Source organism: Sus scrofa, chromosome 13, assembly GCF_000003025.6.
Source record: "Sus scrofa isolate TJ Tabasco breed Duroc chromosome 13, Sscrofa11.1, whole genome shotgun sequence".
Taxonomy (NCBI): Eukaryota; Metazoa; Chordata; class Mammalia; order Artiodactyla; family Suidae; genus Sus; species Sus scrofa.
In genome coordinates, this window is record NC_010455.5 from 66,569,324 (window position 1) to 66,583,994 (window position 14,671).

Genomic DNA, 14,671 nt, shown 5'->3' on the forward strand with positions numbered 1-14,671 from the left:
TTAGGCTTATTTACTCAGGAAATCCATCCTGCCAAGACAACCCTTCTCTCGCCTTCCTCCAGAACTTCAGGGGCTCCAAGGAAATTTGTTTTTCTTTTATTAGTTGATGTTTTCAGAAATCACACCATAAACTTCCAACAATCCAGCTCCATGAATGCCTGTCTTCAGCTGAATAATTGAAATGTTAACTGTCGTGTCAACCTACTTTAAAAGAGGGCTCATAAAATATAAAGTCCACCTGGGTGGCTTCAGCACACAGGATAGAGGCGGGAGGGAAAGGAAGATGTTTTCTGAGAAAGCTCGGTGCCTCTGAAGTCTGAGGAAGGAGCTATTTCCATCGCTGAAAGCGCAGCTGTGGCTCTGAGAAGCAGCAGGGCAACCAGTGAGAAGCAAGTAGCAGTCCTGACGTTCAAAGAGTCAGGCAGCGACAAAGCACATCTGAGGGTGTGCCAGGATGTCTGATGCAGGGAAGCAATTTCTGACTAAAAGAAGATTCGTGTAGCTTCTTTCAGAGGGCAAGCTGCTCCTAATGATGGAAGTCGGAGTGGGAAGAAGAAAGCGCTGGCATCCTCAGAAGGGATGGGGCCTGGCATTGAGGTGGGCCCTCTGACAGGACCCCCTGGCTCGCTTTTTCTGGCCTCCTTTGGTCCTCACCCCATCTTGCCTGGGTGAGTCTGAGCACTGTGAGGAGAAGGCCTATTAAGGGCTTATCTGCTGCCAACAGAATGCCCTCAGCATTCCTGGCCGTACCTCTCATCATGCTTTCTCCCCCGGAGAAAGGCCCAGGCCACAGACTGCCACACCTCCTGAAAGGTTGCTGGGCCCTGGCCGGGCTGTGGCCCTGCCTGGAATGACCTTGTCCCCTCACCCGCTCATAAAACGCCTCCAGAATGCTCTGGGCTCAACTCTGCCACCTGGCATCAGGAGCAATCCCGGCAGGTTAGTTGTTATTTCTGCAGCTCTCTTTTATCAGCTTCAAGATAGGATTGGTGATATTTGCCTTGATTACCTGGCAGGGATGTGGAGGGTCAAGCTAGTCAGTGGCAAACTACAGAAGGCAAGGCTCAGAAATAACAAAAGAGGTCATATGAGTAATCACTGACATGGACTGGGCGCTTGCTACATGTGAAGCACTATGCTGGGAGCCACACATATATCTTCTCATCTGATTGTCACAGCAACTCTGGAAATGCCTCAAGGCAAAAGTGCAGCCAGAGGAGTTGGGCATGGAGTGGTGGTGAGCTATGCAGACTCTGGACTGGACAGACCTGGATTCAAATCCTGGCTCAGCCTCTCATCTGCTCTGGGACTCTGGGCATGTTCTTTAACTCCTCTCAGCTTCAGTGTCCTTATCTATGAATTGCAGATGAGACATCACCCACTTCATGGGGTCCTCATACAAGGCAACACAGGTTAAGCACTCAGCACGGAGTCTGCCTAAGTGAATGTTAGTGATTATGATGAACTGTACCCTCACTTTATAGATTGAAAAATGGTGCCTGGAAGAGGTTAGGTAACTTGCTCAGGGACATGTGGGTGCTTAGTGCTAGAGCTGAAGGTTGAGCCTTGGTTTATTGGACTCAGAGCCCAAGCCCTTAGCCTTTGCTTACTGGATTGGGTGTCAGGACATCTGGATTCTAATTCCACTAGCCCACAGGATGACTTGACCTAAGTCCCTTCCCATTTCTGGACCCCAGAGTAAAGTGAGGAGGCTGGACCAGGAAGGTGGTCCCTAAAGTCCATGAATGCATGTAGATTACAGCCACACAACTCACCCTTGCAAATATTAATTTAGTTTTTTTAAAAAATTTTTTAGAATAACAGGCATTAGCTAATTCAGAAGTCTCTGGATCAATGCAGATTAGAGAGCTGAAGGTAGCGTCGGAAGAGATCGGCTCAGCATGCTCAAGGTACCAAGAGAGCACTGGTATTGGCCTTGGAACTGGGATCAGGGCCAACTCTTACTTCTTGCTGCCACAAGAATAGGAAAGTAGAACATAGAGATTTCCCTGTCCTAAGCCTCTAATCAATTCTACTCATTTATCAGCCAGCCAGCCAGCCAGCCAGCCAGTCAGCCAGCCAGCCAGCCATCCATCCACCCATCTAGCCATCTACTCATCTATCCATCCATCTATCCATCTATCCATCCATCTATGTAACTATCCACACCTACCCATCCTTCTATCCCTCTCCCTACCCAGTCCTCATCTCGCTGATTATCCACCAGTCAATTCACTCACCTTACCCATCTAACCAGAGCTTCCCAAGAGCCTATGCCGGGGGTGGGTAGAGATACTCAGCTGTATCCCTCACTGTCAAAGAGCCCACAGCCTGCCCCAGGCAGCAAGAAGACACAGAAGACTCATGCCCTCATGTAGGGGGAAATACAGCCTTGCTGGGATCTGTTTCTCAGACCAGGCTCATTTTCCAACCAAAGCTGATAGGCAGTGTGGGGACACTGTGTGCCTTTCCTGCCCATCTCCTCTTGAGTGGTAAGGATGTCCTGCAGTCTAGATTTCCCAGCCTGGTCTGGAGGGTGGATGGACTTCCACCATGGACTGAGCAGCTGACTCTGGGCCTAGAAGGGCAGTGCTTGGGAGCCCCTTATCCCAAGGTGGCTCATAGTCCAGGTTGTGTCTTTGACCCTCTGAACTCCAGGCTTTCTCTTCCAAGACCACCTAATGCTAATGATGCTGCAGGATTGGTTTCAATAACCAAGAACTGAATCTGAACACCCTACTAAACAGCTGGCTTCAAGGTATCTGTAAGTTGGCTTTGCCACTAATTTGTTGTGTAGTTTTGGGCAAAACCCTTTCTCTCTTTAGCCCTGATGCCTCTGCTGTCTATTCATTTATTGATTATCATTTTCATGGCTACAAATAATAATCCCCTTTCGGCTGATTTTACTGCTAATGACAATGCTAATCACTCATGACAACGCTAATATAAGTGCTGAGCATGTGCTGGGTGATGTTGTGTTAAGTACTTTCTACTTACTAATGCATTTTGTCCTCACAATACACCTATCACTTCCCCCAGGAAACTGAGGCACTGGAGGTTAGGTAACTTGTTTACAGTCACACAGCTAGTGAGGGATTTGACCCCAGGCTGTCTGGCTTTCATCACCATCTAGTCATACCAGAACAGCCTTTGCTGTTCCTTCCACACTGATGGCTACTAGCCCCCAGCAAGGAGAACCACATGACCAGGTTTTTTCAGGGAAGCCCAGAAAGAGAGTCACAGGGGTCCTAGGAAGCCAGGGTTCAAGGCATAGAAAGGGACATTGGTGCCCGAGAGGCTTGATCACAAACCAAGGATCCTTGTTCTCAGGTCCTGAGCTTTCTTCAGCCTTGGCAGCTCTGCCTTCTCCCCGGGTGGACCAATGGCGCCCTGTCCTTTAAGCCACCTGGACACAGCCTTAGTCAACCACATCTGGAAATGAGAATTTAGCTTTGCCACCAGGGCTGTGAAGCATAGCCTAATTGAGACTTATCGCTGCAGAGATGTCTTGCAGTCCTTCTGGAAGATCCCAGAAGTTCTTTTTATTGTATCTGCATGACACACATCTCAATCCAAGCCCATCTTGCTGGGCTCTGCCCACACGGCCATCCCCATCACCTAAAGCCTGCTCTGGGAATTGCCCCACTCCCTCTCTGACATATCTGCAGGACGAGATAATTAATAGCATCTCAGTTATTTTAGAAAGGGCTGGGAAACAGAATAAAGCATCACTGCTTTCCCTTGGTTTCCAAATCAAGGGGAAATCAAGCGCTGGGGGTGGGGGGAGGGTGGGAAGAAGATAAAAACGCCATCATTTCTGGCATTCCCTCCCGCCCCACCCCCAGCATTCTCTGTCACCCATCTGCATGCTTTCTCCCGACCTACTTTCTCCTTCTGTCAGTGCTGCCTCCCAGCCTTTGGCTCTGGGATGCTGCAGCTCTGGGGTAACAGGGTAGCTGCTCAGCCCCAGTGGAGGGTGCAGTTCGTGCAGGCAGGGCCCCCCACCCTCACCCCTGCATCCGCCACCAGCCCTTGGCTCCTCACCACTGACTCCCAAGCTTCTCCCAGATTTGATAAAGCTGCTGGCAGCTCCCGCAACCCAACCTGATCTTTTTAAAGGCTTGGGCTGGCTCAGGGGCAGAAGGGAGAGGTCAGGGCTGGGGCACGTTTGGAGGGTAAGCAGGAGAGCTCAGCTGCTCACCCAGATGCTCGCATTGCAGAAACACCCTGGGAGCCGACTGAGCTCCGTGTGGACAAGCCTGTATTTCTCTTCATTCAAATACTGGCTAATTACAAAGAGGCAATCTGTGCTTCTAAAGCAAAGAGGGATTCCAGCATGATGAGGTGGCTTAGTTGAGATAGGAATATGAGAGTTTTTCGTATCGAAACTAGTAATACCACTACCATTACTCACAACAACATCATCAGTGGGAGACTGTGTAAAGGGCCACAATTTGTCCCCGGTCTGAATCCACGCCCTATGTACTGTGACTTTAAGTTCCTCCCATTAGAGAAGGAGTCTACCTCCTGACTCCTTGAGTCTGGGCAGAGCTCTGGACTTGAGTTGGCCAACAGGATGCAGCAAAATGACAACTGAACAGCCCAGGCTAGCCTGCTCAAGGAGGTGGGACCACACAGAACAGAGAATAACCACCCTAGCTTAGGTTATCCCAGATCAGCCTAAGGTCCTGCCAAGATCAGCAGAGCTGTCCACATGAGCCACCGCAGACATGTGGGGAAACGTGGTCCCCCAGCTGAGGCCCACTCTGACTCACAGAATCGTGAGCTAAATACACAGTTTGGTTTGGAGCTACTACATTCTGGAGTAGTTATATAACAAAAGCTAACTAATAAATTTTTTTTTTTTTTTTTGGCAGGGAGGGCAACAGTGGGATCTAAAAAACACAATAAACAAAAATCTCTTTTTTGTCCTGCAAACATCCTAGCTAAGTCAAAGAGAAACAAGCTGCTTGCTATCTGACCACCCCAAAATACATCAGCAGGATTGAAAATTATGATTCAACCTGTCCAGTACTTCTGCATTGCCCTTGGTCATTGCTCCTTCTGGTGGAAGCTGCACCACTTACCAGAATCTTGGTGGTGTAGGCGCTGTTGATGGCGATGGCATTGACTAGTAGCTCCATGGTCTTGGCATTGATGGAGCTGGGGTCAGGGATCTCCTTGTAGTGGACGTCACCCACATAGGCCTGCACCACTGTCATGCGATTGGTGGTGAGTGTGCCTGTCTTGTCTGAACAGATGGCCGTGGCGTTGCCCATGGTCTCACAGGCGTCTAGGTGGCGGACCAGGTTGTTGTCCTTCATCATTTTCTGGGGGAGGGGCAGGTGAGAGGGCGACAGTGAGGAAAGGGAGCTGAGGGCTCTTTGGAAACTCAGAGTAAATGAGGCAGAACTGCCCCTTTGGCTCACGCATGTGCAAAGGATCTTGGTTGCTGCAGCCTCTGACATCTGAGCTCCTTCTGTATGTGCAGCCCTTTCTCCTTTTTTATTTATTATTATTATTATTTTTTAAAAAACTTATGGTCACCTCTGTGGCATGTGGAAGTTCCACATTGGAATTGCATCTGAGCTGCAGCTGCAACGTATGCCACAGCTGTGGCAACACCGATCCTTTTTTTTTTGTCTTTTTGTCTTTTTAGGACCACACCCTCAGCATGTGGAGGTTCCAGGCTAGGGGTTTAATTGGAGTTATAGCCTCTGGCCTACGCCACAGCCACAGCAACACCAGATCCGAGCCGTGTCTGAGACCTACACCACAGCTCACGGCAATGCCGGATCCTTAACCCACTGAGCAAGGCCAGGAATTGAACCCCCAACCTCATGGTTCCTAGTTGGATTTGTTTCCACTGTGCCACAACAGAAACTCCCTGCAACACCAGATCCTTAACCTGTTACACCATAGTGGGAACTCCCCTTAAAAAAATTCCTTGAGCCATTTAAAAGAGTTGATTAATTGACTTTAGTAATTTGGATTATAGAAGTAATTTGTGTTGTTTATGGAAAAAATAGAGAAAAGGATGATAAATGATCTGATTACTTCGAATATTTGTCTCTTACATCCTAACAGAGATAAATTCCTTATTTGGTTACGGATTTTTTCAAATCTACCATTTTTCACAAGTGCCTTGTTTTCATTGTCACTTTGGTTTCACCCAAAGTAAATACATTTAGGATGTATATATGTGTCAATAGACATGGGACACTACCTGGAAAAAAGCAAAATATGAGTCTCGTTATTTCTGGGTGGTAGAATTTTAGGAGATTGTCATTGTTTTCTTTTAAAAATCTATAGCTTCTATTTGTCTATAGTGAATACATAACTTCACGATAAAATCATAAATTCCTTTTAAATATAGATACACAAAAAAGAAAATAAATCAGCCATAATGCTACTACTCAGCACTGACATGCCTAACATGTCAACATCCTTTCTTTTAAAATTTATAACAAAGTGAGGAGTTCCCGTTATGGCTCAGTGAGTTATGAACCCAAATAATATCCATGAGGATGTGGGTTTGACCCCTGGCCTTGCTCAGTGGGTTCAGGATCCGGTGTTGCCGAGAGCTGTGGTGTAGGTTGTAGATGCAGCTCGCATCCTGAGTTGCTGTGGCTGTGGTGTAGGCTGGCAGCTGCAGCTCAGATTCGACCCCTAGACTGGGAACTTCCATATGCTGCAGGTGTGGCCCTAAAAAGCAAGAAAGCAAGCAAACAAAAATAACAAAAGTGAAATCCTACTCTCCAGATGATTAATTTTCTTATATCAACCTCCTTTTCTCTCTTTTCAGCATCACACTCCTAGCTTCTTCCAGGTTCTCAAACAAATAACACAAAGCGACTCTCAAGGAACCACCCCTCTTAATGCAGGCCCTCTTGACCTGGTGACCCTGTCTGGCAAGGATAGATGTGAAAAGACGGCTGTAGCTAGAGGCTGAGTCAGATGTCATTCTAGTCTGTGCCTAGGAATCTGATTTCTTTTATTTTTGCTCCTCGTTATAACTCTATAACAAGGGTAAAAAAAGGAGTGCAAGGAGAATAACTTTAATAGCAGTTCATGTCACTGAAAAAAATGAGTACTGGTAGAATTATACACTATTGCAGTTTCTCTCATCATAACCTGTGGTAACAGCAGCAATAAATGTATGTTGAACAGAGGATCAACAGCAATTTGAGTTTGCAACACCCTTTACAGTTTGCAAAGTTCTCCTGCGTTGATTTTCTTGTCTGACATTATGAGGATCCTGTGCAACCTTTAAGGATTCTTGTCATGCATTCTGGCAATCAAAGAAGCCAAGGCAAAGCGGCTTGACCAGGATGACACACCTAGTGAGGCTTAAAGCGGGGATTTGAACCTAACTGTTCAACCTCACGGCCCCATTCTGTCAGGACTCTGCCTGTCTGCACTATCTGAAGAGGGTTCATCTTTTGGGCTTTAGATGGTAGATGCAAACTATTCCATTTAGAATGGATGGGCAATGTGGTCCTACTGTATAGCACAGGGACCAATACCCAGTCTCTTGGGGTGGAACATGATGGAAGATAGTATGAGAGAAAGAATATATATATATATTATATATATATATGACTGGCTCACTATGCTGTACAGCAGAAATTGACACACATTGTAAATAAACTATACTCTAATAACAATAAAATGAAATTTAAAATTTAAAAACAGAATGCATAGGCCTGAGCTGCCCAATATGGTAGCTATGTGAGGCTACTAAGCACCAGAAACAGGGCTGGTCTGAGGTGAAATATGCTGTAGGTGTAAAGTACACATCTGGTTTTGAAGACATTAGGAAAGTGAAATGCAAAATATCTCACTAATCATTTATAGACTATTCAATACCACATGTGGGCTTAATTATAACAGGCATCCTGGGTTATGTAAGTTACATTATTAAAGTTAATATCACCTGTTCCTGCCTGCTTTTTCCTTTTTAATGTAGCTACTTGGAAATTTAAAAGCCCATACGTGGCTCACATTATATCTCTATGGGACAGCGCTGACCTCCGAGGTCAACTTTACTCTGTTGATGGCAGCTCCCAGCGGGTAGGGCCAGGCACAGAGGGGGAGGGTCTGGGTAGGCGGGGTGGGGCTGTACTGAGTTCATCAGGTGACTGTATAAGTATCACTACCTGAGGCAGCTGAAGGCACAGGTGCCAGAGACACAAACTGCAGAAGGCGAAGCGATCTAAAAATGCCTGTATGTGGTTCCCTGACACCAGCGCTTTCTGAACTTTAGGGAGACCTCGAACTCAGCTGGGTGGCTGTGAGAGCCTGGACTCCTGGCTGTGTGAGGGTCTCCATCTCCAGGCCCCTGATCAGCACCATGTTGTGACCCGTTTGGGCTTTGGTTTGTGGGATGGAGTTTCTCCGAGAACCCCAAAACAGGGAGATGATAAGGGCGGTATCCTTTACACAGAGCTGCCGCTCTCTGGCACCTGCTCTGAGATCTCTTTTCTGTGTGAAATTACATCGGCCAGAGCTGTGCCCAAACGCCCGCCTGGAAAATGACGCACACCCAACCCTCGGGCGGCTCTGCCAGGGTCTCCGAGCAAATGCCTTGCTTATAAACATGCCCAGGCCTCCCTGGCCTTGCAGGGACATCCTGACATCGGGGCCCTGGGACAGAGGAGAGCAGGGCCCTGCCCTCTGAGGTGTGCAAACCACAGGTCAGGGGAAGACGGTGAGCCCAGGGAGCGAGGACCTGGGGGTGAGACAGTCCTAAAGGGCCCTCCAGAGGATCAGAGGCCCAGTGCTAATGAGACCCTTCCCCCTTCCTCAGGGTCTGGGCTCCACTGATGGTCATGGGCCTGGGAGCAGGACAGGGTGGGGCTCAGACATCAGAGTGGTACTTAGGGGCACCCTCCAGGCCCCAGGTATTCAGAGGCCCACCTGCCCGTATTAAACTGTTTTAAAATCTCATATTTTTAGCCCATCTTCTGCGAGGAGGCGGCTTTCATAAAACTAGACATCTTCTGTTTTAGGTTTGCCTCTTTCCAATTTCAGGGCACAAACTCTGAGATTATCCACATAAGTACTAGGCTCCTGTGGGGCCTATGACTGGGATGGCGAGACTTCTGCTCATGTTTGGTGGGACTGGGGCAGGCTGGGGTCTGTCCAGTGCTATTTGCACTTTAGTTTTTAAAGTTGAGTTGGTCATCAATGTTTTAAAATCAGGAGAGTTTATATGAAGTCTGGATTTCTGGCTTCTCTTAAAAAAAGACGACATGAAGCTTTGGCCATGATGGGCTTCTTCCCCACAGGGTGGCACTGGCTGGGCTGAGTGGAGGCTGCCCCTGAGCTGGGGGTGGCTCTCTGGAGGGTCCCTGGGTTCTGGGCGCCCCCACCCCCCGACCCCAGTACTCTCTTGCTGAGCTTCCAACATGCCCTCTCCCTCTACTGAACTCTTCTCTCAGCCCCAGCACCGGCCCCACTGGCCACCCCCCAGACCCCCTAGCTGGGGGCAGCCCACCTCAGCGGCATCGGCCGGCTGGCCCCGCTCGCCCCTCCTCACCTTCACCGAGTAGGCCAGCGAGATGGTGACAGCCAGGGGGAGCCCCTCGGGCACGGCCACGACCAGCACCGTCACACCAATGATGAAGAACTTGACGAAGTACTGCACGTAGACGGGCGTGCACTCAGGGAGCCACGGCTTCTTGTTGACCACGAAGGTGTCCACGGTGAAGTAGAGCACCAGGATGATCACCGTGATGGCTGACATCACCAGGCCTGCAACATGGGTAGGGGGACGCCTGCTCAGGGGGTTCCCTGGGGGTGAGGGACCCTGGGACGTGAGAGGTGGACCCAACCCTTGGCTAAGAGGGCTCTGGCGTGAGGCAGGCCCAGCTCACATTCCAGCTCAGCTTGGTGGCCTGGGGCAAGTCTTTGATTCTCACAGAGCCTCAGCTTCCTCCTGTGTTCAGTAGGGATGCATGTTTACTGCACTTCACGTGGTTTAGTAAGGATCAAATGTGATGAATGCAGGTAAACTCCCTAGGACAGTGGCCTGACCCATGGTGGGTGCTGAGCGGTCACGTGAATAAATAAGAACGGCTCACAATAGTTGTGCAGCAGGTACCACTTATTTCCTCCTTCATTCAGGCACAGAGTAGTTTCTATTCCAGGAACTAGGGACACAGCAGTAAAGAGGACAGAGTCCCTGCCCTTGGAAGCTGAGATTCTAGAGGTGAGGTAGTGGAGTTCCCGTGATGGCCCAGGGGAAATGAATCTGACTAGTATCCATGAGGACGCAAGGTTTGATCCTTGGCCTCACACAGTGGGTTAAGGATCTGCTGTTGCCATGAGCTGTGGTGTAGGTTGTAGACGCGGCTCAGATTTGGCGTGGCTGTGGCTCTGGCGTAGGCAGGTGGCTACAGCTCCGATTCGACCCCTAGCCTGGGAACCTCCACATGCTGCAGGTGTGGCCCTCCAAAAAAAAAAAAAAAAGAATAAAAAGAAACAAACACATGAATAAGATAACTCAGATACAGATAATGCTGTGAAGAAAAACTCCAGGATGATGTGACAGAAAGTGACATGGGCTGAAGAGAAGAAAACAACCCAAATGTCCATGGACAGATGAATGGATAAAGAAAACGTGGTCTATATGTACAACAGAATATTAGCCTTAAGAAGAAGGAAATCCTGCCGTTTGTAATAACATGGATCAACCCGGAGGACATTATGCTCTGTGAAACAGGCTAGACACAGAAGGGCTTAGATGAGGAATTGAAAACAGTCCAAATTACAGAAGCAGAGAATAGAAGGGGGGTTGCCAGGGGCTGCTGGGAGGGGGGAGGGGGAGTTGTTTTTAGTGGAAGTTGTTTTTAGTTGTTTTTTTTTTTTTTTTTTTTTTTTTTTGTCTTTTTGCTATTTCTTTGGGCCGCTTCCTCGGCATATGGAGGTTCCCAGGCTAGGGGTCCAATCGGAGCTGTAGCCACCAGCCTACGCCAGAGCCACAGCAACGTGGGATCCGAGCCGCGTCTGCAACCTACACCACAGCTCATGGCAACGCCGGATTGTTAACCCACTGAGCAAGGGCAGGGACCAAACCTGCAACCTCATGGTTCCTAGTCGGATTCGTTAACCACTGTGCCATGATGGGAACTCCCTAAATGTGTGCAACTTTTCCCATATAAACTCTATCTCAATAAGACCAATAATAAAAAGAAAAAAAACTGACTTGAGCCAGCAGGCCCAGTGGCTACTTTAGCTAGGGTGGCCAGGGAAGACTTCCTGGAGGAGGTGCTATTATTTGAGCAGCCAGGGGAAGGATGAAAAGGAGCAGCCAGGTGGTGACGTGGGGGGTGGGGGGACAATGTTTCAGGCTGAGGAAACAGCAGGGGGACTTCTTTGAAGAAGGAAACCGAGGCTCAGGGAGGGGAAATGACCCACAGGCAAGGAAAGCCCTATAGCATCAGCACTGTAGGTGGCTAACTGCTCAGATCCCTCTTGCCAGCTCTCGTGCTCATCTGTCCCCATCTGCTGCATGTGCTATGCTTGTGTGGGTCTGCTGAGATTCCTTGCACTGGCAGCCTCTGCCAGAGGAGGAGGCATGTGGGCGATTGGAGTTTCCTTGTGAGAAAGTGCTTGGGAGTCCACACAGTCCAGTTTGAGGGCTAATATCCAATGGCCAATGTGAGGGTCCAGAAGCCCAGCCTCACCACTGTCAGGCTGGTCAGACCCTACAGAGGAGTCCTGCTCCAGGGCTCCCCATGCGATCTGGTGGAGACCAGGATTTCTCTGGAAACCTTGGCTATGAATGGCTTCTTCCCTAGCCCTGTTGCATCTCTTATCCTTTCGGGGTCTCACCAGAGAGCACCCCTCTGCAAATTCTGTGCCCACCCATCTCAGGTTCTGCTTTCAGGGCATTCATTCAGCCCAAGAGAGAAGCAGAGGTGAGATATGAACCTGGAAGTGCTGGGCCAGGGCGAGGAGGAGGGGGTAGATGGGTGAGGACTTTGAATGCCTTGGAGTTGTTCTCACTGCTTTGTTCCCCCCTCCGGGCCCTATTTCCACACAGTGGGGATGGAGGAAATCCCTGCGCCCATCTCTCCCCCACCCCCACCTCCAGCTGCGGAGCCAGTTCCATCCCTGTCTGACGGTCGCAGGGCGGAAAGCCAAGCTCCCAGCAGCCAGGAGCTGTCACCAAGGCCCCCGAGTTTAAATATAGATAGCAAGCCTGTAATTTGCCTCTCTTCTCCACGCTGTGGTGCCTATAATTAGAGCCGGGAGACAGCCACGGAGGAGCAGGCAGCCAGGTGGGGAGGCCTTGGTGTTTGCTGCATCCTTGCCTGGGAAGGGAGGCCAAGGCTGCGGCAGGAGGGCTGGGCTCACCTCGCAGCTGGGCTCAGCTTCCTGGGCCAGCGGGCCATCCTCAGCCATCACCTGCAGCAACCAACTCAGCTGGGAAACCCTGTTCATGCTGGGGCTCAGACGAGGGGCTTCTCACCAGGCTCCTGGCACTGTCCTCAACCTCTCCAGTCTTTCCTCTGCACTGTAGCTTGGGCGGTCATTCTAGGGCTCAGCTCTGTCCCCACCCTCCCCTTGCTCACACCTCTTCCAGGGCTCCCACTGTCCCCAGGATAAAGCCTGTGCTACAAACGTCAGGCCCTCCGGTACCTGCCCCTTGTCCGGCCCCCACGGCCAAGTGCTGAGCACCTGTCTGTGTAAAATATCTCCTTTAATCCTCACAGCAGCCTTGAAATAGGACTACCGGATCCCATACACACAGAGCAGGAGTTGGAGGCTCAGAGCTGGTGGAGGGACTTGTCCCGGTTCTCATGCTTGGCTGGGCAAGAATGCAGAAAGGCTGCCCCCAGGGCCCAAGCTTCAAGCCCCCACTCTTCTGCCTCTCTAAGTGCTATATAAGGACTGGTTGTGTGGTCGAGAAGGGCGGGTCTCACACAATCCCTGGCTTTGCAGATAAGGTGATGAGGCCTGGTTTGGGCAGGGTCCACTATGGGCCCCCCGTGTGCCCTGGCCCCCTCGCACCCCCCGCTGTGGCTGCAAGCTCACCCGCCTTGCCGATCTGCACCGCCAGCTTGGTGAGCTTGCCCTGCAGCACCGACTTCTCCTTCTTGTGCATGTTGGCCTTCTTCTTGTCATCAGCGTCGCCACCCTCAGCACTCTTGAGGGGCTGCATCTCCATGGCGGCTGCTCCGTCCTGCTGTTTGGCTGCAGGGGGCAGAGCACACACAGGTGCACACACACAGACACGCACACACACACGGACACACGCACAGACACGCGCACACACACACAGGTTAGCCTGCAGGATGGGGATGTTGGCACCCACCCACCTTCCCTGGGGAGCATGGTAAGGCCCTCACTCCCCTGCCTGGATCCCTGTGCATGGCTGGCACAGAAGCTCTATGATGGGGGGTTGGCCTCTTCCCGTTGTTGAGCCTGGTCCTAGAGTCACTGGCTGCCTGGACCTGGAATCCAGGGCACAGCAGGGCGTGACATGACTCCATCCTAGATTTCCAGCAGGAGTGGGCTGGGGTCCCCACTGGGCCTCAACAAGCCCACAGTCCCTTCCCCAAATGACTCCTCAGCTTTGTCCACATTCAGAAAAGATACAGGCTTGGGCCCAGGACTCAGGCTGAGCTTGTCTTATGCCCAGTTGGTCTTTGGACCATGCTGCTGGGATATTAAGTAGTCACCAGACAGAAGATGGATAAAAAGGAGGCTTAAAAGAGAGTGTCCCACCCATGGGTGCCAAGCCCCTCCTCCTCCAGCACAGGCCTGACTGGTGGGCTTGAGGCCTAACCCCCTAGCCGCTAAAGATATCAAAGAACCAGCTTCAAGTCTTCAGCTGAATAGGCAGCAGTGCTCAAAGGCTGGGAGAAGCTGGTTTGCAGGTGGCCTGTCCTCAGTCCGTGACACCCCATTTGGCCTGGCATCACGTGATCACAGCTACTCCCCTAAAGACGTCAGGCGCCCATAGGCGTGGACGTCTGCCTTTGGTGTGGCCCTCAGAATCAGTGGGGCGGGGCCACAGGGACCACAGGTTAATACAAAACAGTTACCTTTGCTCTGGCTGGCGTCCACATTGCCATCCTGCATCTTACCTACACGACAAAGAATTTTAACAGACAACAGAGAACAGACAACACATGTCGGTCACCATGAAGATGCGACAGGGCCACGGACATTCATGTCAGACGGAGGGAGAGCCCAGCTGAATCTGCCTTTCTATTCAGGGGGTGGGGCCGTGGAGGCCCCCCGATGAGAGCAAACCTCAGGTGGCTGTAGGGACTCTCTGGGACGCAGCGCAGAGAGCGCTTCTGTGGGAATTACTTTGGTCCTGAGCATCTCAGAGATTAAATGGCAGCTTTTGAGGGTAAAGGGACCACAGTCGGCTGGCAGGAAGCAGGAGTGGGAGTTCTCAGGTTCCCAGCGATTAACATGGTTGGTGACTTTTGCGGGCTGAGAAGAGGCAAAGGGAAATACATGAGAGAGTGAGAGAGCACTTGCGAGAGAGAGCAAGAGAGAGAGAGAGAGCAAGGGGGGGGGCATTCTAGAATGGGGAGGAGTTTGGTCAACGTGTTTCTGAGTTTCTGGCTCCAGGGGGATGACTCCACTTTCTCCTTCTCATGTGAAGGGGTGTGAAGCCAGGACCCGGACAACCTCTCTCTAGCCT

At 50.6% G+C, this 14,671-nt stretch overlaps 1 protein-coding gene across 15 annotated transcripts in view; it reads right to left on the minus strand.

Moving 5' to 3' along the window:
- Nucleotides 1-14,671, minus strand: part of ATP2B2 (ATPase plasma membrane Ca2+ transporting 2) — a 370,618-nt gene that overhangs the window by 42,816 nt on the left and 313,131 nt on the right. For 12 of the 15 annotated variants that reach the window (XM_021069335.1, XM_021069331.1, XM_021069324.1 and 9 more), the window contains 4 exons: nt 14,058-14,099; nt 13,045-13,203; nt 9,542-9,756; nt 5,088-5,330 (listed from right to left, as the gene is read on the minus strand). In XM_021069335.1, the coding sequence (XP_020924994.1) occupies nt 5,088-5,330; nt 9,542-9,756; nt 13,045-13,203; nt 14,058-14,099 (659 nt within the window). The remainder of the gene's footprint in view (nt 1-5,087; nt 5,331-9,541; nt 9,757-13,044; nt 13,204-14,057; nt 14,100-14,671) is intronic. The other 3 variants (XM_021069333.1, XM_021069334.1, XM_021069336.1) reach the window with 1 other exon arrangement.